The sequence below is a fragment of the Fringilla coelebs genome (genome assembly GCF_963513975.1).
Source record: "Fringilla coelebs genome assembly, chromosome: 3".
NCBI lineage: Eukaryota > Metazoa > Chordata > Aves > Passeriformes > Fringillidae > Fringilla > Fringilla coelebs.
In genome coordinates, this window is record NC_140030.1 from 99,027,401 (window position 1) to 99,053,219 (window position 25,819).

At 43.4% G+C, this 25,819-nt stretch overlaps 1 protein-coding gene across 1 annotated transcript in view; it reads left to right on the forward strand.

Moving 5' to 3' along the window:
* SPRED2 (sprouty related EVH1 domain containing 2) overlaps window positions 1–12,252 on the forward strand; it is a 59,333-nt gene extending 47,081 nt beyond the window's left edge. The window contains exons 5-6 of the mRNA XM_084201711.1: window positions 8,404–8,553; window positions 8,967–12,252. Coding sequence (XP_084057837.1) covers window positions 8,404–8,553; window positions 8,967–9,617 — 801 coding nt within the window. The 3' untranslated portion in view covers window positions 9,618–12,252. The remainder of the gene's footprint in view (window positions 1–8,403; window positions 8,554–8,966) is intronic.
* The last annotated feature ends 13,567 nt before the right edge of the window (window positions 12,253–25,819 follow it).

Consider the following 25,819-nt stretch of genomic DNA (forward strand, 5'->3'; position numbering starts at 1 on the left):
GAAGTTTGCTTTTAACTTAGTTTTTTTCTCTCTCTGTTTGTAACCTGTTGTATTATATAGGAGGAGCATTGCTGGATTTAGAGGCTGCAGTGTACATAGCAAAGACATTAATGATGGATTAAGTGCATCAAAGACATTAATGATGGTTTAGGTGCATCAGTTCTTTTAGCTTGGCTAATTTAATTTTCTTTAATGTTTTTCTTCCCCCCTTAACATCATTCCCTGCCCCCTCCTTGAAAGTTTCTGTATAGAAGAGCTGAGATTCATGGTGAGTTTTGTGGAGCTGTCTGTTCCCAGCTGCGCTCAGCTGTCCAGTGTTTAACACCCCCTTATGAACTTTGCTCCTTTATTTCTTTGCCTATCTTGCAAAAGGAACGCTTTTTGGCAGTGTTGGATATGCTAAGTTCAGTCAACACCTGAAAATTAGGAGCTCCCCTTCCAGCCTCCCCCACCTCTGCTCTCTGTACCTCTGTGCCACCACATGGATGGTCAGCTGAGGTCAGGGAGCTAATTCAGAAGTGATTTTGGGCTGCACTCCTGTGGTCCTGCACCCACACATGCCCCAGAGCAGGTGACGGCACTGGTGGGGGAGGAGAGAAGCAGTGGGGAGGCCATAACCTCCCCTCAGCAGTTCAGACCATGGTGGCTGTTCTCTTGGCCTTAGCAGAGGACAGCTGTGGTAATGTGGATAATACTGTTAGAGAAAGTGGCTCTGCTAATCTTGCAGAGCTGTACAAACACAAACGTTGGATGCTGGAGCCTCCAACAATGCTGTAGTCCATACCAGGATGTCATTTTCGAGGTATAAACAGATTAACAGAGCCTCTGCAAAAGGGAAAGGCCAGCCTCCATCCCTAGGTGGTTTTAAGCAATTGGTTAGTTAAAACAGTTCCCAGGTTTAAGTAAAAAGATCCTGTTTAGGCAGTGTTGCTTGTCTCAGCATGGAGAAATCCAATCAGGCCATAGCATGGAGGAGTTGCAGGAATGAAGAAAGAGTGGGAGTCCTGGTAAGGAGAGGCTCTCCGCATGGATGAGGACACAAGCACCTCGTGGGTAGACAGAGCCACCCTGCTGTCACCACTGTACTGTGGGAGTGCTGTGCTGCCTGGGGGAGCAGCCCTAGAAGCTGGGCTTGGGGTTTGGGTTTTTTTCCCTTTAAAACATTCTGGTTTTCCCTTATAAGTACCTGATGCAAAGACTTTCCATTGAAGCAGTGCTCTAGCCCAGTGTTGCAGTAAGGGGGAGGGGTATCTGGGAAGGAAATGCTGAATAGACCTGCTCAGAGCCTCTGGTCCAGGCCTGAGTCCCAGCAGAATGGGATACTGACTTACTTCAGTCCTCCTCTGACTTCTGCAGACAAAGTTTCTCTTTGTATCTCTTCAACTGCCTGCTTTAGCAGACATGTCTGATGCCCTGTATGAGGCAAGTAGTGAAACAGGAAAATCTCCCTGAGGTTTCCCCCCCTTACCACATCTGAGTGTTTGTCATGTCATTTCATCGTGTCTGAGTCTCATATATTCTTTTCACTTCTTGAAGTGAGCTGTTAAGCCACATCTGTGGCCCATGCAGAGCTGCCCAATGATGCCAGAATCGGGTTTAGCAGGAGTTTAATGAAGATGATCTTGTGTGCTGAATTCTAATAAATGTTCCTTAAGTTTTGCTGACTTCAACCAGCACAGCCACCAGCATCTTTATGGCACTAAAAGCTATAACCACAAGAACTTAAAATAAGAAAAGGTAGCAGTAAAAAATAGCTAGCTGTCTGCACTTTATATTGGTATTTGTTTCAGGGATGATTAGAAAACAAACATTTGAGGAATTCTACTCCTGTTCTGGTATTGGACAAGTCTGAATCCGTGCTTATTGTAATGGTTGTGTACAGCCAATTTGTCTTTGAACTGAACTGGAATATGATCTAACATGAAGCTTTTCCTTCAGACTTGCAGCAGAGTAGAACTACATTCAGCTCCAGCCATCCCCAGTGGATGAGAGTGGCAAAATGTTTCAAAAATGTGTGGAAGCAATTTTCTGCAATACAATTTCTGTCTTCAGTGATGGGAAACAAACAGAAATTTGACAAAAGCATTTTCTTCCAGGGTTTTGTCTTGCCATGACAAATTAAAAGCTTGTGCTTAGGAGACAGGAGTCTCAAATCTTAAAAGATTTTTCACACTGAATCTTTTTCTTAATACTTGGATAATCTAAGGTCTCTTTGAAATGGGCTGTCTTGAGTATACAAGGCGCAGTTAGAGGTTGATGGAAAATGTCAGCTGTTCCCTTTTCTAAATGTCTCGAATAGAGACATTTTGTCTTGTGTTTTGAGACAAAATTTAGGATTTGTGCTCTTCCACTATCTGTGAAAGTCAGAAGTGCTGTATCTCTTTAGGCTTTAAAAATAAAATTTAAAAAAGCTGGAGGAGAACGGAAGGACTTGTTCTGGTCTGGCAAGATTAAGCTGAGGGAGTTCTGGGAGACTATATTTTATCTTAATTTCTTTGGAAAGGTGGAAGTTTCTCTGCCATGCATACGAAATAACTCTCAGACTTCCTCTTTGTGACGTTCCTAAACAGCAGCTCCGTAGATAAGGCCCAGGCCGGTGCAGAGCTCTGTATCATTCGCTTGCTGCGCTGTTTTGCTGGTTTTATCATTCTTCCTTTCTGTACTGATAGCACAGCTGTGCCTCCCCATATCCCAGTGAAAGCAAAGGGTCTAGTGAAATTGTGCCCGGGCTCCTGAGGGATTGCACCTGGGCAGAGCACACCAAGGGCTCTGGCTGCTGGTGGGGAGCCCATTGCAGAGTTCTCGGCTGGAGGTGATTGGGCTGTGGCACGGAGGATGCACCTCTCTGGTGGCGCTTTTCCAGGCTCATCCTCAACCCAAGCAGAGCTGGGTTTCTTGTCCTGGGAATGGTGGGCATGCCTTCTTAAAAGACAAGGTGGTGCTGGGCTCTTCTTCAGCATGGTCAGGCTTCCACAGGTGAGCCCAGGAGCTGCTGCACGGAGTTTTGGCTGTTGCAGAAGGATGCCTTCGGTAAAGGTGAGACCGTGAGCCCCATCAAGCTTTGCTTTTCTGTGCTGCATGTCAAGAGGCCCCCTTGGATCTGGCTGTTGTGGTTTGTGGGCCTGCATGGAAGTGGGAGATTGGAAAAGTGGAGCGGGGCAATAGAGAGCAGGTTGGCTTGTGCTTTGCAAAGGCCAGGCTGGTATGGGGTTTTGATTCCTTCAGGACCATTATTTGCAAAGCTAATTGTTCGACATCATGATAGATCTATTCCCCCCTGCTTCATGCAACCATTAACCATTCTAGAGAGGAAAAAAAAAATCTTGTCTTGCTTGACCCACAGTTATTTTTCACAGCAAAGTTGCAAATCCTTTAGCTGGCAGAGAGCACTTCTGGAAGTTTTAAGTGACCGAACTCCATAATTTCCCTCTGGCGACCAATTTCTGATAAGCTGCCACAGATTGTATTGCTTCATAATTCTGAGAGGAATATTTCTTCTTTCTTGTAGTCAGCCTTGCATGTTGCATGACACAGAGTGAACCTAATCTGTGAAGCCATTAGAGGCAAGGTGATCAGTCCAGTTCAGAAGCAGGAGAAGTCTTCTTTTTCTCGTGTTTTTTTCATAGATGCTCATCTGTGCTTATTGCTTAGGTATCTGATTAGCCTTCTTGTGTAACAAATCCGTTTCAATGAGAAATAAACTGCAGTAAATGATTAACATAATCTTCTTTACTAATGACTGGGGTTTTTTAATTTAATGAGTCACTTCTGAAAGTCTGAGGGGGAAACAAGGACATGCTTTTCTTTTTTTAAATTACCACAGTACCGTCATTTGCCTGTAGAAGCCTGGTGTTGTTTCTTCAAGGAGCCATACCACACATGCAGTACGTGTGCTTGCTCAGATATGTCCAGCTCACTTGCAACAGGAAATGTGTTGCACAGGTTTTATAAAATGACTCTTACAGTCGTGATTAATGATTTTGTTATCCAGGCAATGAAACCACAAGAGTTTGTGACCTCTATAGCACTCAGAAGGTTCTGGTATGAGCAGCACAAATCTCTCGTAATTGAGCATTTGAGGGCATGTTGAAGCAGAGTTTGTTATCAGACTCCCTGTTCCAACAACTTTTAGTCTTGGGTTCTTTTTTATGACTACTGGGCATGTTTTCAATAGTTTTCCCTCAAAACCAAATGCTGGAGCTGGATTGGTTTTAACAGGTTTGAGAAGAAAATGGTGTTTCTCTGAGAGACCAGTGGCTCAGTAGTTTGGGACCTGATTTTCCATCAGTGAAATAGCCTGCATCTGGAGTCCACATCCTTTCTAGATGTATTTCTGTAGGTGAATGTTTGTATTTGGAAGACTTGCAGCAAGCATCTCATGCTTCCACCCTTCACCACCCTCCCCAAAACTTTGCCTGCTATGCTGATGGTAGATAATTCCAGCCAAGTCCCAGTCTAATTGTGGGGGACAGAAGTTGTTCCCTGCTTCCCTCACTGACAAAGTCCTACCATCATTTGTTCTTAGTGGCACTTGGCTGAGGATGTGTTACTTTTCTTTGAGAATATGCCCGATTTTCACTAGTCACCAAGTCCAGGTTCAGTCCCAGTGGAGGGGCATTGAGAGGACAGTAGACTTTCAGAGGCCTGAAGCATCATCATGCCTCTAATCCTTGGTCAGTTAGTTTCTTCTGAGGGTTTCCCTCTGGCTTCTTGAACCTCATTTTAGCTGTGGCCACCATCAGAAGTACCTCCTTCTGCCTGAACCTTATTTGAGCCTGTTCCAGTGAATGCCTCGTGATCTTACTTTCTGAAGGATACTAGAAGAATAATCCCTTCCTGCTCACATTGCTTTGGGATTCACAATTCAGTAGACTTCTCATCTGCTTGGTCCTTTTCTTGATCTCTTTCCCAGGCTGGAGAGACCCAGGCTATTTAGTTAGCTGTTGTTGAGAAGCCCTCCCATGTCCTCTGTGGTCCTGGCCATGGCTCTGTGAGCTTGCCATGATGGAAATACCCTTCCTGGGACAGGGTGGAGGAGCACCACAGATGGCTTGGAGGAGCACAGCAGGTACATGCAGTGCCTTGGCAGTTGTTTTTTTTTTTAACCTGTTACTGGGCCACCAAGTGGACACTGTCACAGAGCTGCCTATTTTAGTCCCAAGACCTCTTTCCTGGCCAGCAATAACTAGCTCAGAGGGCATCATTCTGTGTGTCAGATCAAGGTGTTGATGTCACGCTGCTCTTTAGGTTTAATTATGTTTGGGGGTTTTTTAGCATCCAGCATGTTAAAGGTCTCTCTCTATAATGAGATTCTGAAGCAAGTTTTCAGGTCACCTTTCATTTTGACTCTCGTGAATAACAAGTTTCATCTGGAAACTGTGTCATCATCTTGTTCATCTCTCTCCTCACATCATTGATGAGTGATCAGCACAGGTGAGGGGCCTGTGGGGTTCACTGGTGACCTTCTGCTTGGGAGGTAGGAATTTTCTACCTCTTTTGTTTTCTTCAGTCCTCAGATCATGCATTCATGTGTGTTAAGAGCACTCTTCCCCTATGTGAAGGACCGTGATGGAATATTGGTTTTTGGAAAGTACCAGTGCTTATCCCAGCTGATGGTCAGCAAGGTAACTGCACACACTGTATTTGTCACCCAGCTACTGCCTTTAGTGTCACCAACCAGGAGTCAGCATAAACTTCTTTATGGACGAGTGAGCAGAGACCCAGTCTTGGATGGTTTGATTTCCCCTTTCTGGGTGCTTAGAGTAAGTATTTGTGTTGGCAAACTGCCCATCTAATCTGAGGACATTGAATGTGGAAATGCAGCAATTTTTAATAAGGTGAAAGCAGAGAGCAGTGCCGCAGCCTCTGGTATGCTGCAAACAGGTTTTGTAGCCGTGTCAACACATGTGGAGGAGAGGCTCAGTTGCCCCAACGGGTCTAAAGGGAGAAGAAGGTGTGGAGGATAGCAAAGGTAGATACAAATCAGGCAAGATAAAAATCACTACAAGCTCTTTTCCAGTTGCCTATTGCAGAAATGCTGCCTTCCCAGAGAGGCAGCAAATAGTGCAGTGCTTGGGGGGCTGGTTATAGCTCCCAGCTGCCCGGCTGAGATTATCAAGGAGTTATATCTGGTTTGGGTGGGATTTTTATTTTCATCCAGGACAGGGAGGCAGTTGCAGGACAGTATGTGCAATGACCTCCCACTGGGTTGTTTTCCCAGGCTGCATTGTTTGGACCGTGAACACCCATGATGTTTGCCGAGTGTATCTACAAAAGGCTTGTCCCAGCAGGGCTTAGCTGTGGATGCACTGAAGGTGAAGGGTCCTGGCGGCTGCCATGGTACTGTTTTAAGGCCCTGCCTCTTTTTTGCTTCATGTCAGTCGAAGTTTAGCTTTGAGAGCAGGCTGGGGCTGCCTGGGCCATGGGGTGTGTTGTGTGGCTTTCTGAGAAGCTTAAATCACAGCTCAGCATCTGCACCACACACAGCTCTGCAGGAGAGGTACTTGTGTGAGTACCAATATGGCTGTTGTAACTAAATCCTGACTCTTCTCAGGGTTTTCACACAGGTTTTAAGCTTAATGTTATTACAAAACATTTATAGAAACTGCTCTTTTTTTTTTTTTTAAACATCCCCAAAATGTGCTAGATATTGCAGCGCCTGAAGTTAAGTACACAAGAATTAGCTTTGAAGGGTTTAAACCCCAGATTTGAACTGCCTTTTTCTAATAAATTATGAAGACTGATGAAACCTCTTTTTAAAAGAGCCTGAATATTGGTGTAGCCTGAATACTGGTTCCACTTTAGAGGTGTTGTTAACTATGTTAAGAGTTGATCTGCTTCTGTGTACTTGTTTAAAAAAAACTAAAACAAACACACATATTAAAAGTCTGTTCTTAATGGGAGTCAGCCATTAAAAACTCATTCTGCTTGTTGTACCTCTCAGATAACCCAGCCTGGCTTTACATCACACTGCAAACAACTGTGTATTTGCTTTCAGCAAAATAAGTTGGGAGTTCGGTGCTTCTAAAGTGCTGTAAGAGTTAAAGAGAACCAACATCTGTTTTTGTGTTGTAATGCTTCAAGGTGTTCTCACCTTTGGACAGAGTCTTTCAGAGTGTTGTTTTCAGAATAAACAAATATTCACAAAGAGGGTTCTTGTATTCTTGGAGCAAAAAAAGCGTCTGGTGCAATTCATTGGAAAGTAGTATTTAGAGAGTGCATTCTTGACAAGGAGAGAAGGTTTTTCAGGTAAAACCAGTCTTCTGCTACTACTGATAGAATTATTCTCTGCTCTTGAGGTTGTGGCTCTGCTGACTGCAGTGGCAATCAGGACCATGGACTTGTAGCTGCAGCACATCTTATTAGTTGAGAAGGGGGTGGGGTGGAGATTTCTTTTATTTCAGGCACCAGTGTTTCAGGCACATGCAGTGTTACAGCTGTTCTGTTTGTCGTGCATGGAGGCTCTCTTTTTCCTGCTCTTGTTTTGCTGGTGCATTTAACAACTGTCCATAGATATTCATGGTAATATTAAAAAGCCCAAAACCTATAAATAGAATTAATGGGCAAAATCCTCAATATTGTATGGCAACTGTTTTAACCAAGGAAGGGCTATGGAGAGATGGTGGCTGACATTATTACTTCTTTGTGTGTTTCTGCAGGAAGAGAAATAGGATTGTTAAGAAGCAGTAGGTATTGGCAACAGCATGTTACTGTGTGATATTTCACCCTTTCATGATCATTGTTGCATAATGATGTAACTAATTAACCTAAAGAAAGTGCTCAAAGGGAGCCAGGAATGTATAAAAACACAAGTAACATTCATTGCACAGTAATAGTGAGTGGCAAAAAAGTGACAAAACAAGGAAAAAAAAAGCCTGAAGTTTTTAAAGGAAAGCTGATATTCAAGTAGCTAGTGATTCAGTGAGTGTTTTGAGAATTTGTAAAGGTTAACAAAATTGCCGGTATTTTTGTAGCCCGGGTGATGGGTGGGGTACAGCCTGGGCACACAGATGCTCTGTCTGAGCCCTCAGGACCTACAGGATTGCATCATTCGCCAGGGTTTAACTTTGCTCTTCAGAGGTAGCTCCTGGTGAGCACTCATCGTCGCGCCATGCCCAGGATAACAAATAACATGCCAAGCGAATATAAGCGGTGTTGGTGAATATGTCACGGGCCGGCTATGGCATATTATTTTTCCATGTGCGTGGTGACAGCTTTTATGGCCTGGCAACAGATCTGCCTCTTTCAAGTATTTTATGTGAAACTTCATGAAGCCTCCAGCGGTCAGGTGTTGCCAATATTGCAGGTGTGCGCAAAGTCAGTGAGTGGCAAAACATCTCTTAATGCCCTGCGCTGTAACAGCTGAATGTATGACGATTTTTTCCCCCTTTCCATTTAAAACAGAATGCTACAGATAGCTCCTCCAACTCCTCTCAGAAAAGGGAACAGCCTGTGCGAACTCTGGCTTCTCCTGCATCCTGTGAACATCGAAGAATTTGCACTCGTGGACACCTTCACGACCATTACAGCTCTGACCACTACCATCTAGAACAAGTAAGTTTCTTCCTAGTGTTGCTACCTCTGTGTCTGCCAGAGTGTGCCGGTGTTTGGTTTTCCTCCACATGCCTGAGACAGCTCCCTCCTTCTGCTCTCCCCATTTCCTTCTCAATTAGCTTTAAATGGCTTCCTGTTATTAAAAAAAGAGGGGGAGGGGGAGGTAACACTATGCTTTAGCATGTTATGTTGTACCACATGCACACGGGCCGGTGTAGGACTGTGCCAGTTGTACTCCCTCATGAGCCAAAGGCTGAAAAAGTCCTTGATGTATCACGCTGAAGGACATATAAAGAAGGAAAGACAAAATTGTCAAGTATTGGCTCTTCAGGAATCAAGGAGACCATGATAACCAGTAGCAAAATGAGCTTATTTATCTTTTCTCTCTCTTCATCTCCTTCCTACTTCCACAGTCAGTACCACGATCCTACCGGCACGTCAACTTTCCAGATGATGATGAGGAGATAGTGCGCATCAATCCTCGGGAGAAGATTTGGATGACTGGGTATGAGGATTATCGCCACGCCCCAGCGCGAGGAAAGAACTTTGATCCTGATGACATGGACTCCTACGTACGTTTTGCCAAAAGCGAGGCCTCGAAACACGAATACACTTATCCTTACGTAGACAACTCGGACTTTGACCTGGGTGAAGATACCAAGGGTGCTGTGATAAAGACTCAACCTGTCAAATTCAAGCCCAGGCGGAAGGAAGATGGTGAGAGGTCGCGGTGCGTGTACTGCAGGGACATGTTCAACCACGAGGAGAACAAGCGGGGTCAATGCCAGGATGCTCCAGACCGCGTCAAGACTTGCATCCATCGAGTGAGCTGTATGTGGTGCGCAGACACTATGCTCTATCACTGTATGTCCGACCCAGAAGGAGACTATACAGATCCTTGCTCGTGCGACACCAGTGATGAAATGTTTTGCCTCCGGTGGATGGCCCTTATCGCCTTGTCTTTCATTGCTCCATGTATGTGCTGTTACTTGCCGCTTCGGGCTTGTTACCACTGTGGGGTCATGTGCAGGTGCTGTGGTGGAAAACACAAAGCTGCTGGATGACTACAGATGCATTCAAAGTGTTAGGTTTTTCCTGTAGTTCAAGGAACACGTTGGTTTTGGAGCACTGAGGTCACTCACTTTAATGCAGCCACTGTGCCCGACAGCATCCGGAAACCACCAGTTTGGATCACTTTACATTGGGTCGTCTGGGGCTCACACTGCATTGGTTTGCTCATCAACTGTTCTAACTAACTAACCTACAGCATAGACTTTTGTATTATTAATCTGTAATCAAAACAGACTGTCTTGTACATGTTTAATTTTTTTTTTTTTCATTTAAAATGAGTTTGGGAGAAGAACTGCTTTAAATGGTGGTGGATTGTAGAACATCTCCGGGTTATGTCTGTCTTGCCTCCGCTTGTGTGGTACCAACAGCGTGTTAGCAAGCTTTGGCATTTCTAGAAATGGGACGGTGTAGTGAATGAGATCTCACTTGAAAGATATTTTAACTTACCGTCAAGCTATTGTGTGTGTATAGAAGGTGTGCTAGTAACAAACTTGTACCACAACAGTATTTCTGTCACTGGTTTTCTTTGGGTTTTTGTTCTGTTTTCCAAAGCAAAAATCGCCATCTAAGCTGCAGTTTCTCTTCTAGGGTCCATCGTCATTTCTTTCAGCAAACATCTTAAATCAGCTCTGTTCCTAAAGCTCTGTGAACAGAAAGTAAGGCTCTGTTACCATAGTCACATAGCCATTGAGAATCTGATAGTCCTCCTTACCTGTAATCATTTCAGACCACTACTTGAAAGGGAAACTTAAATTTTAGGCTTTTCTCTTTTCCCTAGATAACATTGGAAAAATGTTCTGCCCAAAAAGAAAGGGAACTTCTTCATTAGACAGCAAGATAGAGATCTGTGAATAAAACACTAAGGTTCCAGATGAGGAAAATTGTTGATATGCAAAGAATTACTAACAATGCAATGTCAAAAGCACTATTATGGCAATTCTGGGGAAATGCTGCATTAAGTGGTGGATTATATGGAAAATCGTGTGTGTTTGTTTTCTGTATACATGAGCATGAGAACATTCGTGTCCACTGTAGTAACAACATTTAGCAATCCAAGCAGGTATTGAAAAATCCAAAGTCAGGATGTTAACTACTACTTCCAGTCTGTGACCTGCGGTCCTAATCTGCCAGATACTTCCACAGGTCTCAGCACGTTGCTGTGAGCCTGTGTGTGGGATGGAGCATGTGAGTCCTTGCAGGAGCCAGACTGAGGCGTCTGCCTGGCTTTCCCCTCCCCAGTTCACCACCCAGGTTTATCAAGTGGATGCATAAGGTGCATACAGCAGGATAATATTACTTTAATTTTTTTTATTATTTTTTTTTAATGTCATGTTGTCTTGTGTACAAGGCTTGTAATTAGCTTGGAAAAAGAGTATTTTTCTAATATATTACAAGGAATAGCCAAATAATTTTTATTAAAAAATAAAAAAAAAGATTTAGCGCAGTGAGCTCTAACTAGCATAGTACAATCCGAATACTTTGAGGCAGCTAGGGATTGGCTTGTCAAAGCTGGCACTGCTGTTCCTGCCATAATTTCTTTCTGCAGTAAATTGCCAGTGGGCGCATGTCCTTTCCCTCCCTCTATTGCACATTGACATCAGTCTTAAAAGAGAGGATTTTTTTTTTTTTAATTAATTTGCCAAATAAATGTAAAAGGAACGCTTGCCATTCTTTCTTGGTGGAATGTCCCAACGGTTCCTCTGAGAGTTAATCACAGCTTTTTAGTCAACCATGAATTAAGTATGCAATGTGCTTATTATACACCTGTAGAGTTGGGTAGGTTTAATTCATAGCAGTTACAGGGGATTTTTTCGGTTGGAGAAAAAAAAATTGAATGATAGTGGAAAAGGGATGAAGTGTTACACTCTGGGTGATGTGTCTGGGTTTGCTGAATGAAATATAAATATTTTGTGCCTAATAGCAGTTGACAAATCTCTCAATGGTGTCTAGTAAACATCAAGCCAGCCTCGTAAAAAAATTATTAATGAAACAACCTTTTCCTTTTATTTCTGTTCTCAAAAGTTGTTTCATGTAAACAAACATCTGTAAGATCTTCTCTCTGTAAAGCACAACACTACAAAAAGATCTTACAGTTTTTTGTCCGGTCTTGAAGTGCCCCTATTTATTTAAATAAACTAGACATACTCCAAGCCTTTCTGTATGTCTGAAAATAAAAGTTATAAAAAAAAAGTCCCTCTTTTTTAATTTTTTTTCTTTCCCTCCTCCTTCCTCCCTCTTCTCTTGGGTTTTTGTAATACTTGTAGATTTTGCTGCGTACGTTATTTGGTTCGTGATGGCAGTGGTGTAAGGGCACAAGGATAGAAATGGGTGGTTTTTTGTAAATATTTCTCCTTAATTTCCACACTGCTGCTGAACAGTGTGTAGCATTCTCCCAGTCAGCTTTGCAATACTGACATCAATCATTTGAGAGAAATTATTCAGATTTTATTTTTGTATCTGTGGTAACAAAAACATTAACCAATTTTTTTTTCCTGTTGTGGAAAGGTTTTGGGTTTTTGTTTTTTTTTTTTTCCAAGCTATTGCTCACGTTAACAAATTAAAGTGCCTGAAGCCTCATCATTATGTATCTATATACTAAAAGTTAAAACCCTGTTGTATTGATTTTTATAAGCCTTTTTACCTCTGTGTAAAAAAAATATATATACAAGTGTATGATGTACATTTTAGTTCTTAACTTCTTTTTTTATTGTTTCTAATATGTATGATCAGTGTAGCTATTGCTTTAAAATGTACCGTGTAAATACAAATACATCATATCAAAATGATGCCGTTCGTTGTCGGAATTACGCTGTTTATTGTTGTTGAGGCGGCTGGGGACTGAGGGGGAGACAGAATGGGGGCATCTCCAGAGCTCGGGGTTTCTAAAGAAAACATCGCTTGATTTTATAGTTTTGGGTGGCAAAGGCTGCTAACATCCAGGCACAGCAAAGGAGGACGCTGCTGGGTGCGTTTTTCCTGCTGGTTTCTGGGTGTTTTCCGGATGTTTGCCGCATTTGGCGGGAGGACGTGGCCTGGCGGCACCAGGCCCCAGCAGGCCCCGGCAGCCATGGCAGCGGCCAACGCTCTCTCTTGCTCTCCCTGCTCTTCTCCGCTGAGGCCTCACCCCCCGCACAGCTTTGGGCATGGAGATGGTGCAGGGCTGTTGTTATTTGACTTTGTCTCATCTCAGCAGGGCTTCAGGGAGAAGGGGCAGCAGGGCAAGGCCGCAGACGTGGCTGCCGAGCGAGGGCCATCGCGGCTGCTGAGGGCACGCAGAGCAGGTGTGCGGCCACTGGGAGGGAGAGGTGCCTGAGGTGCCTAGCACTGCCATCCCTGCTCAGAGAGCTTGAGCATGGAAAGAGAATAACCCACTTTAAATGGATACCAGGCTGCCACGAATCAGTGGGGAAAATCAGGGAGAAACCAGTGAGTGTATCTGAAGTTTTATAATTATTTCCAACGGCTTGGTCAGGCCAACACCAACCACATCTGCAGAGCCCAGGTTTATTTTTCCACAGGTAAGTGATAACGAAGCTGTTGCTCCTCTTTTATGTGCTGCTGGTTGTTTTGCTGCTGAAAAACAAAGCTGCCTCGAGCGCTGTGTAGGAGAGGAAGCAAAGACCGCACTTTATTTATTTATATTTGTTTACATATTCCTAGAAACGTGATGTGCTCATATAAACAAAGATTTCTGTGTGCATTTGTTATACAACTGATGGTATGTGGATGTTTTTTAAAAAGACGTGCTGGCCTCATGAGAAATGCTCAGTGTGGGTCAGGTGCTGTGTTCAGGACTCTCTGCACACAAGATAATTCAGTTTGTGTTGGTGTTTGGCTCCATCAGCAGCAAAGCTGCAAAGTATTGCTCACAGTCCATCACTCTTGACTAATGGAGAAGAACTTCGACCCTATTCCCTGGCCATTTGGATTTAGCTCATCCCATGAAATGCCTGGCTAAACCCATGTTTCTTGCAGCCTGCAATGTCCTCTTGCTTTCATCCATGAATCAAAGGTGTTGCTTTTGCCTGGAGATTTCTAAGTGGAACCAGAAAACGTTACATTTGGGCACTGAATCTGTGGAAAACACAAGTGTCATCAAGATAGGAGGCACTGTGAACATCAACCAACTTTCTGCAGCATAATTTACCCCTGTTGTCTGTCTGGGACAGGTACTGTCCTCTCGGTAGGATGCAATTACAGAGACTGAGATTGGAGAGGACACAGATACTGTAAGCTTGCAGCCATATGAAACCACATGTGGAATATTTTATGGTTAAAAAAAAAATCTACTTCACTAGTAAATGTAACACAAAATACATTTTAGAATAATGTCCACCCAGGCTGAGTTTTAGGGGCTGACAATTGCACCTTGGCATTTTCTAGCAGGGACTTGACACCAAGTATGTAGCTACCATTGTCTGGGTCAGAGTGGCTCTCCAGGCTTCTCTTTTCCCTATTTAAGCAGCAGCTGTGCTGACCCAGCTCACACCCAGGCTTTTGCCATGGGGATGCATCCTTGGTTTCAGACAAACAGTTCCACCTGCATGAATTGTTCTCCTCATAGACTGTGAAACTAAGGAGTCAGAGGGTAAGGAGAGGATTTTCTTGACTCCTCCCTCAGGAAGCCTACAAATGCTTCCAAGAATCTTCTCCTTATAGAAGCAGCATCAGGTCAGGAATGGCAGAGTGAGTGGAGGGCAACTGCAAGGGGTAACCAGTGTGGATCTGTTCTTCTCTAAGGCGTTGCTTTCAGGGGCATGAGGGGAGTTCACCTGGCCTCCTTTAATCACTAGGTGGGAGGTTTCTCTCACTCTGCTTGGAGAACTTGTCATTTAAGTGTGCAAAACAGACTTAGTGAAAACAAGTCCAAGAGTTTGACTGACTTCCATAAAGTCGTAATGGGGGGCTTGTGACACAGTCTGGCTTGGAGTATCCTGAGCACAAGTTCACCACCATCTTCATCCAAAGGTCATTTCTCCTATCATCCTGGAGATTAATCAGGAGGTTTGGGCTTTGTCAGGAGCCTTTCTGCATAGAGCACAAACCAAGCTGCCAGCCAGGGCTGTGTAAATCTTCTTTCTCTGCTAATTCCACTTAAAAATGCAGATTTGAGGTAGCTGTCAGGATGCCTGGAAACAAGAGGTATCGTTGCATGTGTTCTCAGTACTTACCACAGACAGAACTTGTCTTCTTGTAATAAAAGAAATGCAGCCTTTTTCTGTGAGAGCAACAAGGAGATGCTTTCCTTTCTTTAGCGCACAATGTTAGGTGAGTTAACATCCTCCTAACACCTTGTCCTTTTCCAGGATGCATTTAGCAATTAAATTCCTTAGAATCTTGATGACATATGTGGAAATAAATAGAAAAATGTTTGGCTTCCACCCAGAGACAAGATATTTAAATGGTGGAAAGTATGTGTGTATTTTTGGGGTCTTAAACTTAGATCCCCGCAAATATTTTTAGTTGCTTTCCTGCAGTAATGCACAACCATCCCATGCCATTCATCTCATTCCCTGCTTGTAAATTCATTTAGGAAGAGTTGACAGACTTTGGTTTGGCTTCTGTTGGATTCCAAGCCTGCTGCCTAACATCACGTGAGACGGGATCTCACAGCAGCGCTCTGGGTGGTTGTAAGGAGAAAGGTTTGTGAGGAGTATAACACATCCCATGTCTCTGCCTGAGCCATCACAGCTCCTTGCTCCGAGGTGGCAAGGAAAGTACAAAGTGATTTTCACACTTAATGTAATTCATGTAATCACCCAAGGAGTCACTGATGTAAGGGGTAAGTATCATTGCCTCGGGGAGCAAGAATTAATGCATACTTTGGAATGGATCAGACATTGCCAAGTCATACACAGCCTTAAACTTAATTCTTATCTAGATTACTTATTATTATAGAAAATGTCACATGAACTGGAATTCCTTTTTTTGCATTTTCTGAGCTTATGTCACAATGAGCTACTAAATTGGCCAACATCTGTTTTAAGGCAAGTGACAGGACTGCTATCAGGCTTATTGCTTTGAGCAAGCACTTTGCTGATTTTCACACTCTTAATTTCCCCACTTCAGTGTTGTGCCAGTGTTATCTTATTAAATGATAGAGCTCTTGATGTGACATTTCAATGGTAAAAAAGAACAGGGATAGGGAACTTGTCAATACAGTGATACCCTTGAAGTATCAAGTCTGATATGTTTCCAAATGTACCCTATCTTCAAATCAGAGATTTCCAGTATGCAGATTACATTTAGCTCTGACCTCATTCAGAAACTAAAAGTTCAGACACTTCTAAAGTTTGAAGCATTATCATCCTTGTGCCCTGGAGAGTAATTTCTAACTTTAAAAGCCCAATTCCAGAACAACTGAATGCAAGTGATTTCACTTTTAAAGTGCTTACTCTTTGCAACTTCCTGAGAGCAATGATAAAAGCCAGGTTACAAAGTATAACTTTCAACCACATTTTGCAAAAGTGCAGGCCACGACTTACAGCAGAGAGTATTTTGGTGTGGGCAGCCAAAAGAAGCAGTACTCTGCTGGTTTTGTTCAGGAGTCTGAACATTGCAAAATTCAAATCCCAATAAATTGGTATCAGAAAACTCTGAACACCTAAAATAAAAAAGGAAACAGAAGTTAGGACTGAATGCAGATATGGGAAATACGGTTCATCCTAAATATGAAACATAGGAAATAAAATCTTCTTTTTTTATTTCTTTTCTTTTGAGGGATACCTAAAAGCTCCCATTGTCACAGTAATGTATGGGTATGGGGCCTGATGTTTAAGCTGGAATGCCCCCAGAAGTTTCCATGTGTTCCTGCCAGGAAGGGTGGATGGTCTGTGCCTCCAAGAGGAGCGTTCAGACCAGCCCATGGCTCAGGCTGTCAAACTGGAAGCGTATATATGTATATGTACATACATATCCTTTTGGAACAGAAATCCGAAATTGCCAACATGATCTAAAGGCCTAAGTGATAGCCACCCTTTAAATAACTAAATAAACAGGTAAAACTCCAGCTGCATGGCTGACCCTGGTGGCTTGGCAACAATGAATGGGGTTTTCTGTGCAGTGACCCCAAATCATGGGGATGACTGCAGGATTTCTCTGTTCGCTTAATGAATAGATCTCAGTGAATATCCTCATCTAGAGCAAAACCCCAGAACCTTATTAAGTGGTTGAGCCAGCCACAGAAATGAGAAGGCTTCCAAATAGCAAGCAAAATAGCAATAGGATGAGGCAGAGAGATATATTCTGCTCAGAGGAGTTTTCTGCTTTGCTGTGGCTCGAAGGTCACGTGCTGGATGGCCAGTGATGCTATTTCTCGGGGGACATTGACTAGGCTCTGGGGAAACCTTGGGCATTTTGGCAAGCAGGAAAGCCTGTGCATTCATTCATCTGTCTGAAATTGAGGGGTTTGTGGTAAGCCATTTGGCCCGAGCGAGGCAGCCTTTGCAACAGTGCCAGTTCCACAGTTTAAATACAGTTTCTGCCACAAGGCTGAGATGTAGTTGTACTTCCACGTGTGGCCAGAAATGCCACAGGCCTGGAGCAGACTGCAGGGTGAGCAGGGTCCTCACACTTACCCTGTCTTTGCAGAGAGATCTCTGCAGAGAGATTTGAAGGGCTGTAGTGTGGCAGAGAGATAGCAAAAATACATTTAATTTCAAAACTCTAGCAGCCATCCCAAATACAATGCTATTAGCTGCATTTGTGCTTCCCTAGACTTTGAATAAATGGGCTCTTTCCAGCAATAGGTAGGAGACAACTGTTCTCCGGTTCCCTGAGGTAAAATCCTAATTCCACTTAACTCAGTGGCCAAAGATCCAGACACTAAAGTGGAGCCAGGATTTCTCTCCTGGGATTTGAAGGGTTTGGATGCCAGTATCTTAAGATACTCCAAAACTCCTCCTTCACAGAAAGCTCTCTGAGGTGAACTCCTTATGATCTTCTTGATCAGCCTGGAGAAGAGTGAGGGGAGACCTCACTGCAGTCACAAGTTCCTCGGGAGGGGAAGAGGGGCAGGCGCGCTAATCTCTTCTCTCGGGTGACCAAGCGACAGGACCCAAGGGAATGGCCTGAAGCTGTGTCAGGGATGGTTTAGGTTGGATATTAAGAAAAGTTTCTTCATCCAGAAGGTGGTTTGACACTGGAACAGGCTCCTCAGGAAAGTGATTTCAGCACAAAGACTGACAGTTCAAGAAGCATTTGGACAACACTCTCAGGCACATGGTGTGATTGTTGGGGTGTCCTGTGCAGGAGTTGGGCCAGGAGTTGGACTTTGGTCCCTTCCAGCTGAGGATATTCCATCATTCTCCTTCCCCCGTCCTCCTCAGACACACTGGATACAATGGCAGTCTACATCTGTAAAAGGGGATTTTTTCTACTACACTGTGCACCAGTTCCCCTGTTATGTCTTTAAAGGGCTGTTTGAAATGGGAGCCACTTTCTGCTGCTGCAAAGGAACAAGTGTCCTAGTGACAGCTGAGGGTTTTGTGGGACCCTAGGATCACTGATTTTAAACTTGGCTTGTCACCCGTTTTTTTTCCTATGCCAAATTACCAAGACATTTCATTTAGTAAGACCTTCACAAAAGAAATATAGGAGGAGTAAGCAGTTTTGACTTAAAAAGTGACAAATTGGCAGGGAGGTTCCCTCAGCCACCTTTCACTCATTTTTAGCTGCTTGCAGGGTTTCCAGATGGCAGCAATTATTTCTGATATTAAGTTGAAATTCCAATCAAAGATTTTTTTGAAAGGCTGAAAGGATGCCTGTGTAGTAACATTCATGACCAAAAGGTCCTGAAACAAAGAAGCACCTCTGAAAGGCCTGTGTTTTCAAACCCACTCACATACATAACGTTTTAAGAGCTGTCACCATCAGAGCACTTTTTATGGCCAGTTCCTGAAGGAAGTGGTTGTAAAGATGTGGCATGAAGAGCAGCAAATCCAGGTGCTGAGCAGAGAGCTTTTGAACTTAGAGCAAATGCGTGATACTTTTTTCTAACCAGAACAACTGCTGTTTGTGACCATCTGAACTTTGAGCTACAAGAAAATGTCTTTGGGGTTCATCAGGCTGATATCCTGTCTCTAACCACAGCCTGTACCAGATACTTCAAAGGGAAAGAATACAAGAAACTCTGTATTGGAATCATCTGCTAGCAGAGGAAATTTCTTCCCAACATCAGACAATTTGTCATTGATTTATCCCCTCAAACAGGAGAGTTTATGTGCCTCTTAAAAAAAAAAATCCAGTTGAATGTTAACAGTGATGTGAGTTTATTCATTAAACCTAACAAATTTTTATTTGAAATATATTTGATTTCTCTAAAATAACAACTATTCTACATTTTCTCTGGTGGTTTTCCTAGTGCTGAAATGACAGTTTGAGGGTTTTTTTCAGCCATCTTTTTATACAGCTTGCCCTTGAAATGTGACGATGTTCAGGAGCTGCGGCCCTATGGCAGCTATTTTGCAAATGACAGTGTCTCCTCCCTCAAATCCTTCTCCTGGCAAGAGATTTAATCCTCTTTCGTGGATCCTGTAACCATCATTTCCTGATTGTTGGGATGATTCTATGTTCTTATTGTTGTACTGTTTCTTTGGAGCCTCCTGTATGTCAAAGACCCAAAACAGATTGAGGGTATGAAGCAGGTAGTGAAAACACAGCAATTTCTTGGTTTGTTTGTTTCTCAGATTGCTGACATTGAGCTGGATTGATAGATTTATAATATTTGTTTTCTAGAACTGAGATACTTTCCAAAGTACAGCTGTGCTGTAGCTGTGAATGTAAACTAGGATGAACGGGGTGTCTGACAGGAAGGTGAAAAGTCTGTATTTAGGCTTAATGGGCTTTGCACTGAGAGGTGTTGAATGTCTTAATTTTTTCTGAAACCATGAGCTTGATAGGTGTAAAACATTGACCCTGCTGAGGTCAATAGCAAACTTCCCACTGGCTTTAGTAAAGTATAATCACCCCCAAAATACATGGTTAGGATGCTAATTATTGGCAGCTATTTTTCTGAGAGCCTGGCTGCTAATGCGCAGAACAAACCAGAATGCCTCTGTGGGTTTTATTTATTCGTGCAAAGGTCTATGCATTTTCCCAAAACCTATAATGAAATACAGAAAATTTCTGCAGCCTAAGTTGCCATCACAACCCATTTAAGGGTCATTTATTTGATCTTAGTCACAAACAACACAAAGATCTGCTTTGCTTAATACAAGTCCTGGCCAGTTGAGCAGTTCAGCCAAATAGCAGTAACTTGGTGGTTCTGCTGCAGAAACTCACTGGTTGATGTTTGGATCTTAATGTGAGGCTTCTAATTTGGTCATTTAGTGAATTTTAATTGCTTCAACATGAAGTACAGATGAGCAGCATCTCTGGAAACCAGGCCACAGATCACTGAAAACAGTAGGTACAGGGCTCTCTAAGATGTGGGTCCTAAGGCTCTGCGCCTCATTGAATTTAATTACTGCTTGGAGTAAAAAGACACACACAAATTCATCTTTGGCTTGGTTTCTTACAGATTTGTATTTGCACCATTAATCTTCTGCTTGTCCTGTCCATTGCTCCAGTAATGCTTCTTGAGCCACACATCCAGGGAAAACCAAACCAAACCAAGGTCTCAAATACATTAATTTCCAACAGGCTTCATAAAAATAGGCATCTGGGTAAAACAGAGAGCTCTTAGTACTCTTGCTGAGCTCATCCCTGATTAGACACTGGGCAAACAGTGTGGGAAAACCCTTGTTACAAGTGCCTTACCTGTGGATAAACTGAGCTGACAGTCATGCCCTGCTGGACACTAAACAGCCACCCCACAAGACCAGCTTTGCTTTCACACCATACCTCTCACTTAAACAGCCAGTCGTGCTCAGACACATCCTTTAGAAACCAAGCCCTGTTTATTTCATCACTTGTGGAATACTTGTTTTAACATATACCAGTGATATCTAGGAGGGAAGTGACATGTTTTCCCAACCAGAGCAAAGATATGTGTCAAGTAATGCCCTGGGTTTTTTCAGTTTGACTCTAGCTGCTAGAGGGTCTGCTTCACAATTTGTTAATTCAGCTGTGAGTGTTGGCTGCATCTTTGAAGGACTGTATGTGGCTGGTTTTTTTGTTGTTGTTGTTGTCAGATTGAAGTCTGCTTTCACCTTTTTTACCATTTTCTCATCCATCAATATCAGTATTTTTCCATCTATGAAGCTAAATTATTGTAGCTGCAAAGCCAGTGATTCCAAGAGATTTCTTTGGGCTTCTGCTTGTATGATGAGAGAGATTCTTGCGCTCCAAAAGGCTTAAAATGTCTGGGTCTTGCTAATAATAACAACCCAAAAGGGAACAGTCTAGCTGACTGTATGTAGGCCAGACTTAATCAATTAACACACTGAGATAATGACATACCAGCCTATGGGGCTTCTAAATATAATTGTGTGTGAAGAAGGCCACTGGCTACAGGATGTCTTCACAAGTTAAATAGTACAGAACTGCCAATATTTAGATCTGGGATTTCCAGAAGACCACACAGAGAGCAACAGCGACTTCTGAAGAAATGTGCATCTTTCCATGCTAATATCTCTACTGAAAGCACAGCTCAGGGGACACCGAGATCAGAAATTTATTTCCACTGCCATCCTTTATGGCTGCTGCATGCAAACTGATACCTGCTGGAGTTGTTCAGCCAATGGGGTTGTTCCCACGTACATCATTGCAGAGCACACAGAAACTTTGCTTGCCTTGAAAGTTTCGGTCGTATGCGCTGCCGTATTGTTCAAGCTCATGTGAGCAGAAGTTTGCATAACAGCTCTTAAGAAAGTGGGCCTCAAAATGTCAGAGGGAGCCCCCTTTCATGTAGAAGATGAAAGCCATATTGTCTTGGCTGAATTCCAGCATCTATCCTTGTGTGTTCAAGCAGATGATGGAGGATTTCTGGTGGTGGCTCCTGAACCGGGCGCCCTTTTACAGCCAATAAAGCTGAGTTGATTTGCCTTGATTTTGCCGTGGGCTAAGTTGGGTACAAAGGGGTTACAGTAAACTCTTAATTGGTGGCTGCTTGACTGTGTGTGCGAGCCCCTAGTTCACCCATGTGTACAAGGAGGGCAAAATAGGGGTGCCTTCGTTTTTGACCCTTTTGTCTAATCTGGTTTGATTGTAAGATCTTCCAGGCAGGGATTGTTACTGCATGGTTGCACATTGTCTGCTGTGCTGGGGACACTGGTTCCAGTGGTATAGAACAGCCCTCAGCAGCTACTTTCACATGGATAAAACATGACCAGTAGAGTAGTCTGAGTAATCTATCAAATAACCCTCAGCTCCACCCACATACAGCTCCTCCCTATGAGTCCTGAGGTTAATTAAAAGAATATAAAGAATGGTAGGGTTAGAGTGATTTTGGTTGAGCGCCGAAGATTGATGTAACCTCACAAGCTCCCCTGGAGGAAGCTGTGTTCCTCCAGGCTTGGGGTTTTACATCGTTGCTGGCTAGTCCCCAAAAGACCAGGACTAGGTTTCTAGCTGCTCTGTGGAGGCTATGCCAAACTGCAGGTTTAAATATTCATTGCATTCTTCACATGCCAAATCATCTAAATTGGAAAGCAGGAGTCTAAGATTTTGCAAAGCTGCTCTTGCACAAAAAGACCATTAAAAATTCATCGTGACAGAGAAAAAACAACAACATTGCCAGTAGTAGGGAGCTTTCTGTTGACTTGGCTAATGCTGTGTGGAGCTAACCCACATTAATCCACTTAAATGGAAGGGTGAGCCTGATCCAGTAAAAGCAATAAATCCTCTTTAGAGCTGACCAGACTCCAGTTGCACTACAGGAGAACCAGGCTGAATGGCAAACAGTTGGCAGGGGGTAACTGGATGGGGCCTGAATTTCCAATGCACCAGATAATTTAACCCACAGCATCCCCTTTCTCTTATATGTGCAAACGAGCTGTGGGTAGGACCACATCCCAGAGTTCTTGGCACCAGAGGTGGAATGATAGACTGCAGGATGGGGAAACTCCCTGCCAATACAAAACTAGAAAGACTGAAGTAGCTCTCTGTCATCACAGGGACTGGGTACCTGAAATGCTTGTGTTGGAAGAGTTATCCCAGGCAGCTCTAGCAAAAGGGGTGAAAGGCAGGGAGCAGAGGTAGACAGAGAAACGCCTAACCTGGAGCTGGTGGGGCTCTGCCTTGCCTTTGAAGGCAATTTGAAGATATTAAGAGAGAATGGTCAGCTGCTGCTGCCTTGCTATAGGTGAGGGACTAAGTGGGTTGCTCTTAAACTCCACAGAATTACGTCTGAAGCTGAACTGGCTTGGGAGCAAGTGGATCTGCATGCCTGGGAAGTGGCTGTTACTATCAGAGAGCAATTTTCTCAAGGCTGACCCAAGACATGGAACTAAACTCAGACTGGGTGAATATCTCTGTTTCCTTATTCCTCTGAGAAACTGGGCCTGAATTTAAAAGGCTGTTTAACACTTTGAAGCCACCCACAGTTCTGTCTTTGCCTCCCACGCAAGCTCCAAGGAACTGACTCATTCCCACCGTATTTTCAGCTGTGCGTAGATCCTGCTCACAGGCTCGGGAAGTTCCCCGTTCAGCCAAGCAAATCAAGTGCACATTGTGCCTTGAGTTAGCTGAGCTTGAAAGGGTTCTGCGACACCGACTCACAGCCGACAGTATCTGAAGACATCTGGCCTGCCTTTTAAAGTCGAGTAGGGGCCATATTCTTGAGTTAGCTGTATAATTTATGCCTTATCTGCTGTTCTCTATTCATGATGCTTCCTTATGTTAAATAGCTGTGAAAATAAGTGCCTCTGTCATCTGCTGTTAAATAGAAAGAGGTCTGCTCATGAGCAGGCATTCACTTCTCTTCTCCTCTTCCAAATGGCAAACCCTCATTTCTCTCACCATGGGGACACTGTCTTGGGTTTTGCAGAGCTTTCAAGGGTGTGAATGATAAATACAGCTCTGGATGGTTTGTGACTCAGGAAAGCTTTTCTGCAAGGGGAGATGTAGGTTCGTCCCTCTGTCTCTTGACAGTCTGGTGAGCTGAAATGTTCTTTCCAGCTTGGACTAAAGTCCTGACATCCCTGGATTTCTAACGCACTAATTCTTTCACTGCTGAAGAGAATAATTCACTTCTTGCTGACATCATGCTGTCCTCTCGCTATGCCGTATCCACTGTGAGTCTTTTAAGCTTCATGCTATGCCTGAACAATTACACCCACGTTTTGACTGGGAAACAGAGACAGATGAAGGCAGTTAGAAGGAGGACGTGGGAGCCTTGCCTTCTATTTTCCTGTTCTTCACACTGGGCTCATTACTGCCATCTTTACCCCTGCCTGGTAGCAAATTTCCAGCAAATGTATAGGGGTCACCACTTCCTGCTTCTCTGTAGAAAAGAACTCTGTTCTATTTGGGCTCTAGACCACTTCTGCATACCATTACACCACAGCACAGTCTTTACAGATAAACATTTGCAGGTTTGTAAGCATAGTCCTACTCACTACATCATTACAGAAGTGAGGGGGAGTAAACATCCTTTGCAGTACAAAGGAGTTGTCAACAAACTCAGAGAGAAGGGGAGAAATATCCAAAGGCACTGTCCATTTTTGGCTTGTTGCATTCGATTTCTTTCAGGCTACTCACTGAATGTTTGCCCCCTCTGCAAAAATCCAAGGCAAAGGCCTGGCTGTCATCTGCACTATTAACTAATGAAGTCAGGAATTTACCTCTGTTGCCACCTGGAAATTGAAAAATATAAAACCTAGCTCCTCTGTCCTGCTGGTACTGGGCTGAGTTCCATCAGCTTCTGAGGAGCTTTTTGGAGTGCAGTGTCCTGACCCGCTCACAGTGGCTAGTATGAGCTGAGACATGAATAAACAATAAAGGAGATAAAGGAGAGGCTGGGTTGAAAGCAACAGCTGTTTCCTATGGACTCCTGAATAAACTCCAGCTCCTCTTGCTGATGGGCTGGGCTTTATTCGTTGTGCAAAGCAATGAACTGCTCTGGGAATCGCATTCTGATGTGAGAGCAGTGGTGTTTGTGTATCACTAAGTATAAAGGATCTGCTCAAAAACTTTTAAGAAGAAAAATATGTCTACTTAATAATGTATTTATTTCAGGTAGTTCCCAAACTTTTAGCTGTGTTATCTCACTTCAGCTGTGGTTCTAGAAGTAGAATTCCACCCAGACTTGTACATGTAGCTCTTATATGGCAAACAGCAAAGTCCTTAGCCCAAGATAGCCTTTTGCTGACTCCAGATGTGCTCCTCTACCATAAAACACTTTGGAGGCCCAATGCTACATTACATACTCAGTGGTTTTAACATTCATTTCACCAGGAGCAGTCCCCTTCTCTGTGTAACTAAGCAAAAGGCTTGGCTTGAGCCTGTTGCTATAATGAATTTCTTAAGCTGGGCTTGTGGGAATTACTCCATTAGTTAAGCACGAGCCTCTGCCTCTGCTCTACCCCCAGGAGTTCATATCAAGTTTTGGAGCTTTAAGCATTTACTCCTGTTTTCCACCAGTGGAGCAGAGAGATGAGCTTGGCCAGGAGAAGTGGATTTTCCTTGTACTTCTGTTGTGTAAGCTCATCCCATTTGTTTGGAAATCAAGCATTTTTCTTTTATAGCGAGGTAGAGGTTTTTGTTATCTCAATAGTGCAGCAAGAGAAAATTCTAATATCAGATCCAGGAAAGAGATAAATGCAATATATCTTAATGCAACAATGTTCTTTGCAGTTTACTAGTACCAAGTTACTATATCTGAAAATCCTTTAGAAAGCCTGTTCACTTAGGTAATCTCTTACTTTGGGGAAGACCTGGTCACTTTTATTTATATGTGTAAATCCTTCCACAAATTATTCCAGATTAGCGAGTCCCTGTCCTCCCTCTCTGTCCCTCAGCTGAAGAAGGGTGGCCGCGAACTTCCATTGACACTGTCACGGCAGAGACCTTCCTCACAAAAATATAGATCTTGTAGGGAGACAGAATTTCGAGTAGCCCCATTTTTAATTTTTTTTCTTTCTTTTTCCTTTTTTTTTAAGCAGTATGTATAACCTGTTTTAAAATGTGAATAAGCGGAACCTGGAGTAGGTCCACTGGTGCATCCCCTCTTCAATATGAGGCACTTGGCTCCAGCTGCGGTGGGAATTGAGGGCAGCTGGGTCTAGTGGGCTGTGCTGTGGCCTCTTTGTGACAC